The 19,820-nt window shown below is 46.8% G+C and overlaps 2 protein-coding genes across 3 annotated transcripts; both read left to right on the top strand.

The window, feature by feature from the left end:
- Nucleotides 1-591: 591 nt before the first annotated feature.
- On the top strand, nucleotides 592-8,298 carry LOC127237219 (CD209 antigen-like protein B). 2 transcript variants are annotated; one of them, XM_051205333.1, is made up of 10 exons: nucleotides 592-726; nucleotides 828-914; nucleotides 1,468-1,557; nucleotides 1,948-2,031; nucleotides 3,037-3,120; nucleotides 3,938-4,021; nucleotides 4,701-4,787; nucleotides 5,260-5,411; nucleotides 6,702-6,811; nucleotides 8,032-8,298. In XM_051205333.1, the coding sequence occupies exons 1-10, from the start codon at nucleotides 681-683 to the stop codon at nucleotides 8,180-8,182; spliced, it is 975 nt and encodes a 324-aa protein (XP_051061290.1). In that variant the 5' UTR covers nucleotides 592-680; the 3' UTR covers nucleotides 8,183-8,298. The 2 variants fall into 2 exon arrangements, with proteins under 2 accessions (XP_051061290.1, XP_051061291.1); XM_051205334.1 differs by lacking the exon at nucleotides 3,938-4,021 and having other exon boundaries at nucleotides 605-726.
- Nucleotides 8,299-13,473: 5,175 nt separating this feature from the next.
- LOC127237082 (CD209 antigen-like protein D) lies at nucleotides 13,474-18,004 on the top strand. Its single transcript, XM_051205116.1, has 6 exons — nucleotides 13,474-13,519; nucleotides 13,624-13,710; nucleotides 13,967-14,048; nucleotides 15,581-15,677; nucleotides 16,481-16,590; nucleotides 17,851-18,004. Exons 1-6 carry the CDS (start codon nucleotides 13,474-13,476, stop codon nucleotides 18,002-18,004), a joined length of 576 nt encoding a protein of 191 aa, XP_051061073.1.
- Nucleotides 18,005-19,820: the final 1,816 nt, after the last annotated feature.

The following is a 19,820-nucleotide window of genomic DNA, read 5'->3' as shown; positions in this document are numbered from 1 at the left end:
AATTCTACAATTCTGACATATCTAGTGAGCTTTTTATTTCCTCCTTGGGACTGTTGGATTCCCCTAAAGAGGCGGATTGCCTCTGTTCGAATCCCAGGTTCACCATGACCAGCTGTGTGATTGTTATTCGACGGTTACCTAATCTGGTTATGCAGTTTCTCAGCTCCCACTTTGTGGGAAGTTTGAGGACTGAGTCCACCAGCAGTCTGCTGTCCTGACAGCAGCAGGCACTCAATTGACAGAAGCATGGGGATAGCAAAGTCAGCAAGCTGTCCAGGAATCAAGAGCCAGCAAAGCAAGAGCGCCTAGATTAGAGAAAAACTTGGAAGATGGAGTGATGTTCTCTTAACTCAGCATACGTGGAAAGGGTATAACAAAGAGGATTCATTGTATAAGCTATTGACTTTGAAAAGGCACCCATAATTTGACACCATGAACATACGAGATTTTTATGCTATGGAACCCCAAACTTTACAACCTCTCCCTTAAAAAAGAAACCTAAACCTTTAGTTATCTGGCACAAGATAGGCCGTGTGAAAGGTGCAGTCCCTCCCTCAGGCTCTTCCGCAATTCATGGGCTTCCTTTTTTCCCCTTCCTGAATGAAAGGACACTTAAAGAACACCAGGGGATAAAAGCTGTGGTCTCCAGCAGTCCCCAGCACCAGGGGACAGTGGTGACGATGAGTGACTCCACAGAAGCCAGGATGCAGCAGCTGGTTTCTGTGGGTGAGGCTGGGCTGGCATTGTGCGAGCATGGTGAGGGAAAGCAGAGGGGGTGGCTTGGAGTTGAGCCTGCCCAGGCTCTGACTGATACTGTGTTCCCTCAGAGGATGAAGAGTGGATGGTCAGTGATACCAGGTGCTCTAATAAAAGCTCCAGACTACGACCAAATTCTGGAATCAAGAGTTTGTCAGGTACAGCAGGGCGAGGGCCTGAGGGAAAGTGAAGAGCCTTCCTCAGAATGGGTCTTAAAGAGAGAAGGCTAGGACTCTACACTTCTGTTTCCTGGGGAGACAGAGGCTAGGGCAGGGAATGGTGGGCCACCATGAAGGCTGGGGCGGGTGGCTAGGGGAGAGATGGCATGCTGTGGGAAGAGAAGGCGACAGAAGAGAATCATGGGCCATGGGGAAGTGGAGACTTGGATAGGGAAACCTGGGTCATAGTAAAGTGGAAGTTGGGACAGGGCATTGAGGGTCCTGAGAAGATAGACAGAACAGCTAGAAATTAAGGGTCTTGGGGAAATCGAAACTAAGGTAGGGAATTGGGTGTGAGGAGGGGTGGAGGATGAAGCAGAAAATCACAGGCTATGAGGAGACTGAGGCCAGGGAATGAAAGCATGGGCCATGTGGAGGTAGACTCCGAGAGTCTGGATTCATCGCTGGTGGCAGAAGGATGCTGGTACCTGTTCTGGAATCAGCATAAGGTAGGGACATCATCATACTTAGAAGTCCACTTTTTCTCTGGCAGGACGCCTGGGACGCTACCAAATCCCCTTGGTCCTGCAGCTGCTGTCCTTCCTGTTTCTGGCTGGGCTCCTGCTGGTCATTCTTGTCCAAGGTCAGGCACAAGGGAGGCCTCCGCTCTCTCACCAGGCTCTTCAGGTCATGAAGGGAAGGGGGGAGTGCAAGTGTGTGGCATGTCCTCTGAGGGTGTCCTCATCTCTGGTGTTGGACAGAATGAGCAAAGAGACATGGACGGATCCCAGATCCTGGATCCATTTGTTCTTATGGTTCAGCTTTTTCTAAGTGGTAGGTTTTCTAGTCTTCTAACCGGGTTAAGGAAGACATTAGTAAGAAACTGTCCTTGACTCTGGGGTACTGACATGTGCCTATACTTCCATCTCAAAAAAAAAAAAATTAAAAATGACACAATGTCTCAGAGAATCCAGTACATGACTTGGCACACAGAGGGAATTTAATAATGAAACTCTTTTCCCCTTCCTCATAGTTTACAAGACCCCAAACACCCAGGGGCAGGAAGAATCCAAATGTGAAGAGTACCAGGAACTGACCCAGATGACTAATAAACTCTGTGAGTGACCAAAAACCAGAAGTGCTGGTGCTTCAGGAGGGTTCCATGGGAAAGGGGTCAATTTTCTTAAATTGTCAGATCTCTTTGAGGTTCAGGTCTCTCCTCTGTGAATTGAGACCACAGGAAAACAATTTTAAAAAATGATACTTGGTACTTACCAGAGGCTGTATACACAGTAAGCAATGTTCACAAGGGCCCTGTACATAATAGGCATTCAGGGTCCCCAGAGGACATGCACATATTGGCGTGCACACAACAGACACTACATGTTCACTGGGGTCATCCACATATGAATTTAGTGTTCACAAGGCCCGTGGAACCAGTGGATAGTCAATTAAATAATTCTCTTGGTCTTTGCCCTGATTGCTAGGCTCCAATTCTCCCAGTCTGGGGGATAATATAGGGGCCTCCTGGGATTGGGGCAGGGGAGGAAGCATGGAGAGAGAAATGGCTTCCCAGAATACTCTGTCACCCTAGAGGGCCCGAGGGTTGAACAGAAAAAGAACGTGGACATCCAAGTGTGGCTTCATCCTGAGCTGCCCCTTCCTGGGACCAGACTGTCTTCTGGGTGTTCAGTTTTCCACAGAGAAGATTAAACAAGACATCAATAAGAAACTGTCCTGGGTGCTGGAGTGGTAGCACCCTTCTGAGCTACTGGGAAGCTAAGGGAGGGATGGTCGTTTATCCACAGGAGTGTGAAAAGCACTACACCAAGTGAGACTTATCTCCAAAATAAAATGGCACATGGCTGGTGCAGTAGCTTAGCAGGTAAAAGTGCTTTGCTTCCAAGACTGGTGATGGGAATTCAACCCCTCAAACTTGCATGGTGGAAAAAGAGAGCTGACTCCTACAAGTTGTCCTCTGACTTCCATGCACACACACACACACACACACACACACACACACTTTAAAATGACACAATGTCCCTGAAGAACCACTGCAAATTGTGGCATACAGTAGGTATTTAGTAACATCGTGGTTTTTTTTTTTTTTTTCTTGGCACAGTGTCCAAGATCCCCACTGCCCAGGGGCAGAATGAGTCCATGAAGGAGATTTCTGAGCAGCTGACACAGCTGAAGACTGAACTCCGTGAGTGAGAAACCAGAGGTCCAAGGCCTTGGATCTCTGTAGGCAGTCAATTTTCTTGGGCCATCTGAGTCTCAGTTTCCTCATCTGCGGAGTAAGATCACAGAGTAGCTACAAGGATAACATGTGCTGGCTAGAGGGACTGTGCACACGGTGGGCACTTGAGTTTGAAGAGGTTGTACACGGCGTGGGCACTCAATGCTCACAAGCGCCATACATATACCAGGCTCTTAATGTTCAGAGGCTCCTAATGTTCATATACACAGTGTGAACTCAATGTTCAAAGTGCTTTAGATATTCAACTAAGCCAATCTCTTGGTGTCCAAATGCCCGGAGCTCTAAGTCTATTCCTTCTAGGCAGAGGAAATAGATGAGGACTCTTGGGCTTTCCTTGGGAAGGATTTGGGAAGCAAAGAAGATAATAGTTCCCCCAGAGTACTGTGTTGAGGGAAGATCTTCACTCTGGAGAGTCCAAAGGTTGAGCAGAAAAAGGACATGGGCATCTAAGTGTGAGTTCATCCTGACCCACCCTTCCCTGGGATTAGACGCCCTTCTAGGTGTTTAGTTTCTCAGTCTCCAAAGAAGATTAAACAAGGCATCAATCAGAAACCATCCTAGAAGCTGGGGCAGTGGCCTGTACCTGAAGTACCTAGCCACTTGGGAACTAGAAAGGGAATGCTCATTTGTGCCAGGAAAGTTGTGACAATCTGTGACACAGTGGGGCCCATAAAACATGACTTAAGATCCCCAGGGACCCAGGGCGGGTCATGTCACACAGTAGGTATTTAATAATGGTAGTTCTTTATTTTTCTTGGTACAGTCTCCAGGATCTCCACCTACCACGGGTGGAATGAGTCCATGAAGGAGATCTCTGGACAACTGACCCAGCTGAAGACTGAACTCCGTAAGTGACCAGAAACCAGAGGCTCTGAGCCATGTCTCTTGGTTCATTCCAGATCCAAACCCATTAAACATCACATGTGCCATGCACACAGGAGGGACTCCATCTTTACTGAATTTGCACACTCAGTAGGCAGCCAATGATCACAGAGTTATGCACAGAGTAGACACTCAGTGTCTGCAGGGACATTTACACAGTAGGCACTCAGTGTCCGCAGGGGCATGCACACAGTAGACACTCAGTGTCCGCAGGAGCATGCACACAGTAGGCACACACAGTAGACATGCAGTATTCACAGGGGCATGCACACAGTAGGCACTCAGTGTTCACAGGGGCATGCACACAGTAGGCACTCAGTTAAGCCAATCTGCTGGCTCTGTTCTGAGCTCCAAGCCCCTACCTCTCACCATCTAGAAGAGGAAGTGGGGCCAAGGCTCCTGGGTATTAGCTATCCTAATCTTCACAGAGGAGGAACCCCTGACATTGGGTTGTGGCACATGCCCGAAGTCCAAGCTTCTCCGGAAGCTGAGGAATGATGTACCTTTCTGCCCAGGAGTCTGAGAGGTTATGGCCACAGAGTGATACACATCTCAAAAGAGAAATGGCATAATGTCCCTAGGGACCCAGCTCAAATCAATGTTCACAGTAATTGTGCAGTTCCCTCTCTTTTTTCTTGGCCCAGTTTCCAGGAGCCCCAGCTTCCAGGTACAGAATGATTCTAAGCAGGAGAAGATCTACCAGCAACTGGTACAGATGAAAGCTGAACTCTGTGAGTGAACAGAAACAAGAGGTCTTTGGTCTTTCCTGCGGGCCAATTCACTCGAGTCCTCAGACATCTCTGAACCCTCCAGATTAGTACTTGGTGTTTATAGGGGTCATGCAAACAGCGAGCACAAAATGTTCACAGGAACCATTTACAAAGCAGGCACTCGTGTTCACAATGGCTGTGCATGGAGTGGACACTGGGTGTCCATAGCAGTTGAGCACACAAGCAGTTGGTATTCACAAAGGCCATGAACCCATCTCCTGGCCTCTGTTCTGAGCTCTAAGCCCCTACTTCTTCCAGTCTGGAGGAAGTGGGGCTCGGACTCCCCTAGGGTGGGCAAAGGGGCATAGAAAGTGGGAAGGAAATGGTTCACCAAGCTGCTGTCAAGGAAGGGCTCTGGCTCTAGAGAGCTTGAAGGCCAAGCAGGAGCACAGGCATCTGGGTGTGAGAGCATCCTAACCCACTTCTCTAACAGTCCGCCTGTGTCGCCCCTGCCCCTGGGAGTGGACGTTCTTCCTAGGAAACTGTTACTTCATCTCCAAGTCTCAGCGGAACTGGAACAATGCTGTCAAGGCCTGCCAGGAGGTAAAGGCCCAACTAGTCATCATCGACAGTGATGAAGAGCAGGTACATGTGGTGGGGGCCATCCAGGTCTGTCTGTGGCTCCTTGATAACCTGGAATTAAGACAATTTGCCAGAGTTATGTGAGGGGAAGAAGCGTAGAAATGGTGTAGAATTGTGTACTGAACATTTGTGAGTGTTTGGGGGACACCTGGAATGTAGTAACCATAAGTTCTGTGCTGGTCAGTATTTAGCCACCTGCTCTCTGAGAGACAAGGTCTTGATGGGCAGCCTGATTAGATAGCTTAGAAGACAGTGGTGCTTGCCACTAAGCCTCACAGCCTGAGTTCAGTTCCTAGGATCCACATGGTAAAAGGAGACAACTGACTCGCTGAAGTTGTCCTCTGGCAGACATAGCTGCACTATGGCATTCGCATGACCCATCCAAACACACATATAAGTAGATTTAATTTAAAGAAAGAAAAAAAAAGCCCTGGTGTATGGCTGCATCATAATTTTGAGGACCTGAGTTCAAATCCAAAGAAAAAGGAGGAATGAGTGCTTGCTACCAAGCTTAGCGACCTGAGTTTGATCTCCTGGACCCCCATGGTGGAAAGAGAGAAATAAACAACCCCTACAAGTTGTCCCTCACCTCTACATACTTGTAGTGGCATGCATACCCACATATACATATGAATACACACATATTCATGCATATAAGTACATACATACATTCATATATACATACATACATATATACATACATACACAGACACACAACTCTCACACACAATGTGCTTGCCAATTTCCCAAGTATAGATATTCTCACTGGGGGTAATATCAAATTTATAATGGGATGTCACTGAAGAGCAGAAAAGAGGGGGTATACATGTTAAGCAACCATGAATTAGTATGATCTGCTTCCAGCACATTAAAGGCAATCATGAGGAAATTCTACAGACATACTCAGAATTCTTAAGAGAGATCATGCAACATTGGCAGGTGTGTGTAGGGTAGCCAGCTGTGTGTTTCCTTTTTAAAAAATATGGTGGTGTTATTTTTTAGACAGTGTCTCACTCTGCAGCTCTGCTGGCCTGGAACTCACAGAGATCCTGTGGAGTTCTGAGATTAAAGGCATGTGCTTCTATGTCCAATCAGCAGGGTACCACCCTGTGCCAGAGTACATGAACCCATACTCTCCAGATGTAAAAAATAGCTGATGTCATCTAAAGCACACATGGGTGCTCATGACCTAAGAGAGGAAGGAGAAAGATCAGATGGCAAGCTGAACTTCCTGCAAGAGTTTGGGGATGCACAAGCTGAAAGTGGGGTGACTCCCATCCTCTCCCCCTCTAGACCTTCCTGCAGCAGACTTCTAAGGCTAAAGGACCAACCTGGATGGGGCTGTCAGACCTGAACAAGGAAGCCACGTGGCTCTGGGTAGATGGCTCACCTCTGTCATCCAGGTAGGGAAAAGGGAATAACCTGTTGAGTGGAGTGCAAGACAGGTCTTTGATGCTCTGACTTGAGCTGTCTTTGAGCTGTCTCTCTGGCCCCTTGAGAATAAGAGCTGCCACATTTGCTGATAGAAGGAGGTCTTCCTACCCACACATAGACAGAATAGCAGCAAATCCCACCAACAAAGCAGCAAGAAGCTTCCCCCTGAAGAGTGTGGATTTTAATGTCGGGTATTAATAGAAAATATGGAATAAAGTAAGGCCACCAGGTGAGGGGACTATTACCATGGGAAGATGTCATGTTGGGTTAGGTATAGAAGTATGTTTATACAGTAGCATGATGGAGCCATGGGTTCAATCCGCAGCACTGCATAATCTGGTATGGTGGTCCATGCCTGTAACCCCAGCACTTGGGTAGTATCAGGAGAAGGATCAGAAGTTCAATAGTATCTTCAGCTACACACTGAGTTCTGAGCCGGCCTGGACTATATGAAACCCCATCTCAAAAAGGAAAGGGGGAGGAAGGGTGATATAGGGAAAAGAGGGTGGGGGAATGGAAGGTGAGGAGGACAAAAATCGCTTCAAGGGAGTTTATAAAGATGCTCCCTCGCTGGGCATTGGTGGTGTACACTTTTGATCCCAGCACTCAGGAGGCAGAGGCAGGAGGATCTCTGTGAGTTCAAGGCCAGCCTGGTCTACAGAGCTAGTTCCAGAACAGACTCCAAAACAATACAGAGAAATTCTGTCTCAAAAAAAAAAAAAAAAAAAAAAAAAAAAGATGCTCACAGCACAACACAGACACAACACAGAGAGCATGGCGAGAAACCACAATAAGTCAGAATATAAGGGAAGAAAGAGCCTTCATTTTTGTATCCGTGAAAAGGGACAGAAGAGACAGGCTTAGCATTTATTAGCTTGCCCTTAAGGTCCCGATCCCTAGCTGACTGGTGCTTGGCATGGGGCAGGTGCATTGTTGTTTAGAGTGCAAGAACACAGTACGGAAGGAAGAGTCAAGATTGGTGGGTTTACACCTGAAAACCACTCTTTCAATATATAACTAGTGTCAGAACCCAAAGCCACCTGACTCGGGCATGTCCCTGGATTCAGAACAAGGCCAGTCTACCATATGCATTCTGGGAGGATGTGAGACATTGAGTTCCAGAAAGCTAAGAACATGGTTCCCAGCATGCCACTGGGGCAGACTAATGTTTTGTTGACTGACTATCCAGATTCCAGAAGTATTGGAATAGAGGGGAGCCCAACAACATCGGGGAAGAAGACTGTGTGGAATTCTCTGGGGATGGCTGGAACGACTCCAAATGTGAACTTCAAAAGTTCTGGATCTGCAAGAAGCCTGAAGCCCCGTGCACTGCCAGCTGAGATCCAGCTTGTCTCCGTTGCTGCTTCCATACTGTTCTGCCTGCCAGGTGGATGGACATGTCTCACAATCATGCCAACTCCTCTCCCTACCTGTTGGCCTCAGTGTGTTGACAAAAGCACTGCAATTCTTTTTTTTTTTTTTTTCATAAGATTCCTCATCCTCTGTGTGTATCCTGCTTTCATTTCTGTTTCTGTGATAAATATGCTTTGACAAAAAGCACTTACATTCGAGGTGGCAGTCCATCACTGAAGGGCAGTCGGGATGGTGGGAGCGTGAGACAACTGGTCACATCACACCAACAGTCAGGAATAGAAAGAAATACATGCATATATGCTCACTTGCTTGATTATGCTCAGCTCAGTTTCCACATCCATACAGTTTATGACCTCTGCCTAGGGAATGGTGCCATCCACAGTTGGCTGCATATTGTCTGATTAAGACAATTCCCCTACACACATGCTCACAGGCCAAGCCAATGTATGAAATCTCTCATTGAGACTCTCCAGGTGACTCTAGGTTCTGTCAAGTTGACAAGTGAAGCTAACTGTTCCAATGGGACTGGCTTTATGGCTTTCAGGCATCCCTGAGCTTAGGGCTCATGGTTGTCTCTGACTTAACACTTCAATATAATTATCAGATATGGGATGCATTCACAACCTCTGTGTGTGTGTGTGTGTGTGTATACGTGTGTGTGTGTGTGTGTGTGTGTGTGTGTACATTTTATTCCCTTGAGACAGGACTTGGAGTTCACTACTTTTCAGCAAGGCTGACAGCCTGAAAGATCAGGCATCCTCCTGTCTCCAGTCACTTCCCTAAGCGGGGCTGCAGGCACAGGTGGCCATGCCTGGCCTTTTGCAAGTGTTAGGAGTGCAAGCTCAGGCCCTCTTGCACAGCTGTTCTCTTACCCAGCCCTTGGTCCCTTGTCCAGTGTTCCCATTTCCTGATGCTGTAAAAAGACATCCTGACAAAATGCAAGTTGAGGGGAAAGGGGATTATTTGGCTTACAGTTCTGGGTTGTAGCTTATCACTACATGGAAATCAAGGCAGGAACTTGAGGAAACTAATCACACCACATCCTAAAGTAGAGAGAATAAATGTACACATGCCTAGACTTTTCTATTCTTCCACGGTCACCCAACCCTAGAGACCAGGGCTGCCCATGTTATGATGGGTCTCTCCTCAGCTGACTTAAGCCCCTCAGAAATTCCTGAAAGCTCACCCAAAATAGAAAAGCCCTTGATGAAACTCTTCTAGGCTGTGTTAAATTGACAATTAAAGCTAACCATTACATCATATCTCCTCTTCCTTGTCCCCTGAGGTTTGATCCTGTCCCTGTATACTTTCATTGCATCTGCAACTTGTCTTTTGAAGTCCTTTGGTTGGGAGCCTTCCCTGTCTTGTAGTTTATCAGGCAAACTGAAGCATGAAGGAGATAATTCTTCCTATCCACCCCTGACTTCCAAGCATTGTCATACAAATATATCAGCTCAGGAGCTGGAGAAATCGCTCAGCAGTTAAGAGCACTCTCTCCAGAGGAGCTTAGCTCTCAACACCAATGTCTGATGAAACTCCAGCTCCAGGAGGAATCTATCACCCTCAGATGGCCTCTGTGGGGTACACATGTGAATATGTGTGCATGCGTGCACAGGCGGGCTCTCACACATACACACACGCCCTAAAAATTAAACAAAGTAATAAACACACCAGCTCTCTCTTCTTTTAGAGATGCCATGGTGGATTGTGGGAGGATCCCCCAGATTTCTCCTCAGTGGAGAACTGTTTTCCCTGACAATAGGCAGTGTGTTGAAGGCAGCTGCTACCAGTCAGCCAGGAAATGCCTTCTTCAATGTGAGACTCCTTGAACGCTGTAGTCTTTTCTGTCCCTCTTTTTCTTAATACATGCGTGCACATTACTTTTTCCCTGTGGTATCTTGGATGTACCTTCTCTTTCTCTTCAGTCCCAAGTAGTCCTCCTGGTATCACCCATGGGGATTGTTGTGTTAGATGATGGACCTGTGCCTCTAAAATGCCTCAAGATCTAACAGCCTCAGGAAACCAGGCCCCTCCCCCTTCTGGCTGTCCGGCTTTGATGAGAGATGTCATTCTGTAAATATGTTTCTCTTATTGGTTAATGAATAAAGCACTGTTGGCCAAGAGGAAAGCAAGATAGGCAGGACTAGGAGACAAGGAGGATTCGAGGAAGTAGTAGGGAGGAGTCAGCATGGGGAGACTGGAGAGAACAGAGGTCCCAGCCTACTCTCCGGTAAGATGAGACCACGTGGTAATACTTAGATTAATAGAAATAGGTGAATAATAAGACAGAGCTAACCGATTAAAAAACTAGTAACAGGCCAATAGCATAATATCAAATACAGAGTCTCTGTGTGTTAACTGAGGCTGGCGCCATGGTGGGTCCAGGCTGGCAGGGAAAACCTACTCCTAACACAGCTTGGCTGGGAAGAGCAGAACTCTCAGAGGGAAGATGCAATCCCAAAACAAAGGAGACCCAGTCAAGCCTTGCCTGAAGCAGGGGTGGGGTGGGGTTAGGGGTATCCCTAAGGACTCTGGGACTGGCAGAACCTATAAACAAAGTCCCTCCCTACCTCTGCATTCCTGGCCTTAAAAATGATCAAACTTCCGATGCCAGCAAACCATGGATTAGCGACCCCTGAAGAAATCTAAAATTTTTTCATACACTATATTCTGATCTTGTTTCCCCTCCCCCAACTCCTCCCAGAATCCACCCACCTCTCTACTCACCCAACTTGTCATAGCACATAAGCAAAAGACCAGTACGACAAAATAATTGTAAAACGAAACAGTTTGTTTTGTGTTGATCATCTATTTCTGGGCAAGAGCCTGCCCGGAAGTGCAGCTGATAGACACACACACTCCATTGGAGAAAACTGATTTTTCTCTTTGCTAGTGGGTGACAGTTGCAAACACCTTCTTGGTTAGGGGTGGGATCCTGTGTCCACTATCCCCCCTCAATCCTGGGCCGTCATCTGGTTTGAACCTGAAGGACTCTTATGCATAGCTTTCCACTAGCTCCCTGAGTCACAATCGGTCCCTTCCTACATGCACATGTGAATATAACAATCTGATTGCACCATGAATCACCTCAGTACCTGTGTGTTCTCCTCCCTGTCCCCTGCCTCTGGAGTCATCATGACAGCTTTTTCGCTGTTTAAGATGAGTAGTCAGACACTTCATTAGCCTGTTTTTTGTTTGTTTTGTTTTTTAAATGTGTTCCTTTCTCTCTTGCAATTATGACAAGTAGCTTCGTTTTGTTTCTATGCTATCCATCATCTGTATTAACATGATATTCCACAAAAAGCAATCTGTTTATCATAATCTTATCACAGTCATCCTATATCCAATGTATTCCCAACACATCACCAATGTAGCCAACCAATATGTTCCCAATGCCCAGTCTTCAGCTCCAGACTAGATCTCAGAGTGCCTCTGCCATCCCTTGTCTGTTGAGGCCCTGAGCCTATTTCTCCAAAGCCCCCTTCATGTATTCTAGCTTTTTGGTTGTAATTAAGTATCCAGGGCTAGTGAGATGGCTCACTGGATAACATCATTTGTCACCAAAACTGAGGACCTAAGTTCAAACCTCAGGGATCCACTTGGTGGAAGGAAAGAAACTAATTCACCACAACTTATCCTCTGGATGTTTTGCAGCCTCTACAGGTGTAGGAAGGCATACATGTATGCACACACGCCCACACACACACAAGTAAATGTAATAAAGAAGAATAATCAGATATCCATGGTCACCGTATCATTTGGTATTTGCTTCTGAATGACCATATCTTCCCTTTTCTGTTTCAGCTGGAACCCACCTACCTGTGTTTCCCTACCTTGTCTTTGTTCTACAACTAGTAAAAGCTCACATGGCCACTACTTCAGTACAACGTGGTATTTAGGGCAAGAGTGTGTGCTCCTGGGACATGGTCGTGCATATTTGACTCCAGATAGCTTATTCTATTTCCCATTCCCTTCCAGGTGAGTGCTATATTTTTAAGACAACAAAAGTTAACATAAATTTTATTTTAAGTTCATAAAATAAACACACGGCCAGAAAATATACTCACTGATCATGATTCATGGGCCTGCTCTCCAGTGCTAATATTTAAGTGCAATGTGGAGGCTTTCGTGCCCACCTAGACACTTGTATGCACGCTCTACAACACTCCACTAAAAATGACAAATATTCCCATAATATTAGGGTCTTTTTGTACCTCAGCCACCTGGTCAGTCTCTGTCCTACCCATTAATGTCATCTCCATTTCGAATTAATAGTGAAGATCAGAGGCTGGGAAGATGGCTTAGTCAGCAGTGCTTGCCACACAGCATGATGAGCTGAGTTTGGACCCCCCCCCAGAGTAAAAATCCAGGCATGGCAGGATTACATCTGTAATCCCAGTACTGAGGAGGCAGAAACAGGATTTTCAGGCTCACTGGACAGCCAATCTGAGTCAGTGTGTTCAAGGTTCCATGACAACCTGTGAAATGGGTCAGCACAATGGCTCAATGGATAGACACTTGCCTCTAATCCTGATGGCCCGAATTTGACCCCCAGATCCCACATGGTGAAAGGAGAGAACCAACTCCCAGTCTCCATGGGCTTCTTTGCTACCCATGGAGACTATTCCAGTTTGTGAGATAACAAAATTATATTGTCTTTTCCACTCAGTATGTGTTGACCATTAGGAAACTCCCCCCCCACGACTATTTTAAATAGCTGCATGACTATGGGTCTGTTTCATAATCTGACTGTGCAGAAATGGAAAGCAGATCATGTGCTACAACATAGGGGGTAAAATGGGTACATCTGCAGCAGGCATTACATGAATAGGAGAAGGTTGATTTCACCAGAGCATCGAAGTCAGCAGAAATCACAGTGAGTCAGGATGCCAGCAAAGCATGAAAGAAAGTGCAAAGTGGGTGAAGGCTCTCAGCACAAGTGGAAAGGGTACAGCCACCTCAGTGTTCTCTATGGGCTTCTGGCTTTGATAGAAGCACCCCATAAATTGTCACAATTTGAATAGACCAAATCTTCCTGCTACACACCAAAACTTCCCAAACCTCTCCCTAAAATCCCTGGGTTAGCTGGCACCAGATGTGCCATGTCAGGAGTGCATCCCCTCCCTGCAGCTCTTCCTCACTCACACTCAGTTCCTTTTTCTCTTCCCATCAGAATGTCGATGAAACAGGCATCAGCGGACAACAAATTAAAGCTGTGGTCCCCAGCAGTTCCAGACACGAAGCAAGAGCAATGACCATGGGTGACACCACAAAGCCAAGGCTACAGCAACTGGTCACTCCGGGTGAGGACAGGCTGGGACTGTGGGGACTCAGAGGGGGAGTCCTGAGGGGCAGCTAGCTCCTGGTTGAGCCTGCCCAGGCCCTGACTGATGCTCTGTTCCCCCAGAGGATAAAGAGAGCCTGATCAGTGGTACCAGATATTCTGTTATCAGCTCTGGGCTACGACCAGATTTTGGAATCAAAAGTTTGACAGGTACAGCAATGGTGAGTGGCTGAGGAAACACAGACAACCCTTCCCAGAAGTGGGTCCTTGGAAATTGGAGTCAGGACCCTACACTTCTCGGTCCTGGGGAGATGGGTGCTGGGGTGGAACCCTGAGACATAAGGAGGTAGAGGCTGAGAGTCCAGACTCACGTGCCCTGCAGAAGGAGGGTGGTGGCAGGAAGTCTGTCCTGGGCCAGGCTGAGGCAGGGCCACTATGACTAATAACACTACCTTCTCTCCTGCAGAGTATCTGAAGCATAGCTGCAAGCCCTTGGTCCTGCAGCTACTGTCCTTCCTGTTCCTGGCTGGGCTCCATTCTTGGCCTAGGTCAGGCACAATGGAGGCCTCAGCTCTCTGATGTGGCCCTAGAGCCTGTAAAGGAAAGATGGGAGTACAAGTTAGTAACACAACTTTTGGTGGCTTCTAGCAACTTCTCAGAGACATCTCCTTCATCTCTGGTATACCGGAAAGGAGAGCAGGGACACAGGAAAGAGCTGTGGCTTCAGTTTCCTAGTGATTCACCCTACTCTGGGTGTTCAGTTTCCTGGCCTTTAAAGGTTATTAACCTAGGACTGGAGAGTTAGTTCAGAAGTCATTCCAGAGGACCTGGGTTTGGTTCCTAGCATAACCATGGTGGCTCACAATCATCTATAAGTTTAGTTCCAGGGTATCCAACATTATCTCTTCTGACCGATAGATGCCCTGCTAGTAGAAACTAGAGAGATGTCTGTCAGGAAGATGCTTGTCTTGCAAACACAAGGACTTGAGTTTAAAACCACATTTTGAAAGCTACCCATGGTGTTGGAGGCAACATCTCAGTGGGTGAAAGTGCTTGCTGCTTAGGCATGAAGGCCTGAGTTAGAAGCCTCAGCAGCCATGGGAAGAAACCAAGCATGGTCACATGTGCTCCTAAGCCCAATATTGGGCATGAGTACTGCAGACCAGACGGAGGATCCCTGAGACTTGCTGACTGCCATCCCAGTTCCAAGCCCAATAAGAAATCCTCATTCAAAAGAACTAAGTGGAAAGCAACACAGAAAGATACCTAATATCTTCCTACGGCTCTGCATGCGCACTCACGGTTGCAAACACCTGCACACACATATGTACATACACTATACATACACACATGGGGGGGGGAAGTATCGTGCCTACATTTTTTCAAATTTTTTTATTATTTGATATTTTCATAGATGCTTACAATGCATTTTGATCCTATTCACACACACCGACTTCTCCCTTTAACTCCCCCTGAATCCATCTCCCATCCCCTCCCAACTTCATGCCCCCTCCCTTTTTGTGTATCCCACTGGGTACAATATGTTGCACAGATACTCGTGCACTTGGAACCATCCACTAGAGCTTGGCCAGCCTATCAGTTTTAAAGAAAACCATCTTTCCCTCCTCTCCCAGAAGACATCAACTGTCCTAGGACATCATGAACACCTCCCCTCTGCATACTGCAATGTTGGAGAGCTTGATCTTGTACAGACAACCATAACTGCTGCAAGTTCATAAGTGCAGTAGTCTGTTATGCCCAGAAGTACCCTCCAACCTCTGGCTCTCACAATTTTTCTGCCCCCCTCTTCTGTGAAGCTCCCAGAGATGTCCCATTTGGGGCTGTGCATGCCACATACACTTATCCCCTGCACTTTGACCAGTGGTGAGATTTTATTTTAGCCACCATCCACTGCACAGTGGGTGCACACTTCTCTGATAAAGGTTGAGAGTTGCACCAATCTATAGATATAGAGAATTTAGATGACAGTTTGACAGTATTCCCTTAGCAAGATAACAGTAATAGGTTTACCCCCTGGGGCCTATAAGCTCCCCACCCCCGGGTTCTTGGCCATATTTAGAGCGCCAAGCATCTGTTTCCCTGTGGAGTGGGCCTTAAATCCAAGCAGAAAGCAGGTGGTTTCCCCCATAGCATTCATGCTGACGCTGCATCCACAGGTATGTCTTGCCAGGCTGGCCATTTCTGCAGCAATGGTGTTAACTGGATGGGTAAGACTGTTGTTGACACTTCTCCTCTAGCAGCCTGGATAGCACTACCAGGGACTTTGAAAGCTAGTAGACCCTTCTTTAAGACATGTACTGGGGCGGCAGAGACAGCATATCCATGAGTCTTGCTGATCAGCTAGGCAACCTGATTTGATGAGCTACAGTTCCAATGAGAAATTTATCCAAGAAATAGTTGAAGGAGACACCAAATGCTGACCTCTGACCTTCATAATCATTTACACATGCACCCAGACTCACATATGCCACAAATATGGACACACACTCATTCATACAGACAACATATACATACATAATGAATAGTGCTTCCTGTTTCCTTGGTGTTTATCTTTATCAATGGGACATCACCCAGTGCAGAGTTGGACAGGGCCGGTATGCATGTTTAGCAACCATGAACTGATACGAATGCTTCCATCACATTAAAGCCAGTCATGAGTGAATTCCTGCAGATGTTCTCAGAACTCCCAAGACAGAGTCTTGCAGCAGCGCTGTATGTTCAAAGGAAAACAAGCTATGTATGTGTATATGCCATAGTCTGTCTGCCTGTAAGGTGTGTGTGTGTGTGTGTGTGTGTGTGTGTGTGTGTGTGTGTGTGTGCAAACAGCTGAAACCACGTAGGTACCCATGAGTGCCCATGGCTCAATAGAACAGATGGTAGAAGGTCAGATTGCAAGTAGAACTTTCTGCAAGAGTTCAGGGAGATAAACACTCTCCTCCTTCCTCCTGCCCCACTCCAGACCTTCCTGCAGCAGACTTCTAAGGCTAAAGGACCAACCTGGATGGGGCTGTCAGACCTGTATAATGAAGCCACGTGGCACTGGGTGGATGGCTCACCTCTGTCACCCAGGTAGGTAGAGAATGAAAGGTACACTCTGTGCAGTGGTATGGGGGTCTCTGGCAATCTTGCTTGAGTAGCTTTGGAGCTCTCCCTGGCCCCTTAGGAGTAAGAGCTGCCATATTTGCTGATAGAAGGAGGTCTTCCTACCCATGCATAGACAGAATAGCAGCAAATCCCCCCCCCATCAAAGCAGCGAGAAGCTTCCCCCTGAAGTGTGTAGACTTTAATATAGGATATTAATAGAAAATATGGAATAAAGTAAGGCCACCAGGTGAGGGGACTATTATTACCATGAAAAGATTGTGTTAGCTGCTGATTGAGTGGCTGCCTGACAGGTATAGAAAGCCCTGGCTCTGTCCCCAGCATTATATACCAAGGGTGGGTTACATGCCTATAATCCCTGCATTTGAGAGATAGAGACAGGACAATCAGTAATTCCAGTCCATCCTTGGCTACATAGTGAGTCTGAGATAGGTTATGTCAGACCCTATCTCAAAAAAAAGAAAGGAAAGATGGAAGGAAATGAGGGGAGGGGTCACGTGCATTGAGGGAGGATATGAAGGCATTGAGCCTCAGGAAACTGAAAATGTGGATTGTAGCATGCTGTTGGGGCAGACTAATATTCTGTGAACTGGTGTCCTGGTATTTGTTCCTTCCTTCCTCCCTTCCTTCCTTCCTTCCATCCTTCCTTCCTTCCTCCCTCCCTCCCTCCCTTCCTTCCTTCCTTTGTTGTTTTGTTGCTGTGATAAACTATCCTGGAAAAAGCAGCTTAAAGGAAGAACAGGTTTATTTGGCTCACAAGTTCAGGTTACACTCTGTTAGTGAGGGTTACTATTGCTGTGATGAAATCCCATGACCAAAAGCAAGTTGGGGAGGAAAGGTTGTGTTTGGCTTACAGTTCCACATCTGTAGTCCACCACTGAAGGAAGTCAAGGCAGGAACTAAACAAGGAGGGAGTCTACAGGCAGGAGCTGCCTCTATCCATTCTTGCAGGGGAGTCAAGGCAGGAACCAAGGCTGGTCCACCCATGGTCAGGAGCAGAGAGAGAGGATGGCTGTGCTCCTTGACTCATTTCAGGCACCAGCTCATGAAATGATACACCACATTCAGGTATTGTCTCATCTCAATTAACCTGGCTTTTAAAATCTCTCATAGATATTTCCACAGACCAGCCTAATCTTACAGTGTCTAACTGAGAATCTCTTCCCCGCTTATTCCAGATTGTGTCAACTTGACAATTAAAACTAACTGTCGCAACTTACTTTGCAGCTTTGTGCAGAATTGGAATAAAGGGGAACCCAAAAATGTAGAAGAGGAAAATTGCACAGAGTTCTCTAGGGATGGCTGGAATGATCTCAAATGTGATACCCTGAATTTCTGGATCTGTAAGAAAGCTTCAACCTCATTGTGCACCACCAAATGAAAGTCAGTCCATCTCAGCCTCTGCATCCCAAACTCCAATACCGGGTGGGTGAACTCGATTGGTGTCTGTGTCCCTTTTCCTTGTCTGTTGGCATCTGGATGTTCTTTTCAGTCAGATTCCTCATCCTCTGTGGGTTTGGTCCACTGCCTCCTTCCAATTCTGTCCCCAGGTGGGGAGTGGTTCAGATTTCCTGTGGCTCAGGTGTGGTAGCTGTCCCCTACTTTGGCAACTTAATATTGTTACCAGATATAGGATACATTCAGGACCTAAATGCTTCCCCTTAATCAACTCTGTTCTCCTTGCAAAAATCAGAGCATCTTCATTGTGATATCACAGTTGCATTTTCACTCTGATGTCACAGCTGCATTTTTCATTGTGATGCCACAGCTGCATCTTCATTATGATGTCACAGCTGCGTTTTGCACTGTGATGTCACAGCCACATTTTCATTATGAAGTCACAGCTGCCTTTTCCCCTGAGCCTCAGTCACACCCCTGCACACTTCCTATGCATCTGCTCAGTTCCTCCCCCACCTCCCCTGACCCCTTCAGCTGGTATCTTACTTTTCTTGCTCTGACAAAACACTTGTCAAAAACAACTTCAGGAGGGAGGGGTGTGCTTGGGCTCCCAGTGTGAAGGTGCAAATCCATCGCAGGTGAAGGCATGGTTTGGGAGTACAAGACTGCTCACACTGCAACTGTATTCAGAGAGCAGAGACGGATGCTGGTACTCAGCTCACTCTCTCCTTTCTCCTTAGTCTGGGACCACAGATCATAAAATAGTGCCCTCTATATTTAGGATGTGTCTTGCCACCTCAAATAACCAAATCTATAAGCTCCCTTCCAGAAAGCCGTCTCCTCAGTGATTTTTAGATCTTAGTGAGTTGACAATAATAACCACCACAGCAGGAAACCTTCCCTGGTTGGTGTAGCCAACGAGACACCCAAGAAATAATTTCCCCAGTTATTCAGTGAATGTCGAATAGTAGGATACAAATATCCCATTCCCTTTAGCCATGCTGGGTCCTGAGGAGTAACTCTCCCAGCTCTTTGTTCAGGCAGGAACATGTCTCCCAGCTTCTGGAAGTTCCTTTTAAGTCACTGTCACCTTCAGCCTGTGTGTGCCTTGATCTGAGGAGCTGACATCTCCATGTTCAGACTTCTTCCTGGTCCCATGCTCATGGTCAGGACACCAAGGATCTAGACTCGCTGAGCCCTCATAAGATGGTGCTGTAGGGAAGTGTTAGTGTTAGTGTAGACTAGACCACAGCTACAGCCCCTGTACCAGCCATCAGTGAGTTCCTAGACCCAGGTGCCTGGACCCCAGGAGAATCATAGATTCCATCCTCACTTCCCCAAGGAAGTTCACAGATCTCAGGTTGCCAAGATTCCTAAGACATTACTGGGGATAGTGATTGAGACACATCCTCCTTCCCTGGAATTCCCTTCTTCCCACCTCCCTTGCCACTGGCTGGGGAATCAGAGACAACTACTAAATCTTCCACCTTCCACAGAGATCTATAAAAAAATCACACACACACACACACACACACACACACACACACACACACACACACACACACAGACACACACTCTGATTCATGGGCCTGGATTCTCCTTACAACCTCTACCATGTTGTCTGCCTATCTGTGGATTTCAGACCCCAACTCTCCTTACAGCCCTTGCTATACTGTCTGTCTGCCTTCCTTGGCATTAATCACTCTGCCAATAAACATCTTACTCAAAAAGACAATTTGCCTCAGCGTTCCTCTTGGCCCCCACAGGACAAACCTTTCAGAAAGTAAGGACTAAAGGCA

Source organism: Phodopus roborovskii, unplaced genomic scaffold, assembly GCF_943737965.1.
Source record: "Phodopus roborovskii unplaced genomic scaffold, PHOROB, whole genome shotgun sequence".
NCBI lineage: Eukaryota > Metazoa > Chordata > Mammalia > Rodentia > Cricetidae > Phodopus > Phodopus roborovskii.
This window is presented reverse-complemented; position numbering and strand designations above follow the sequence as displayed.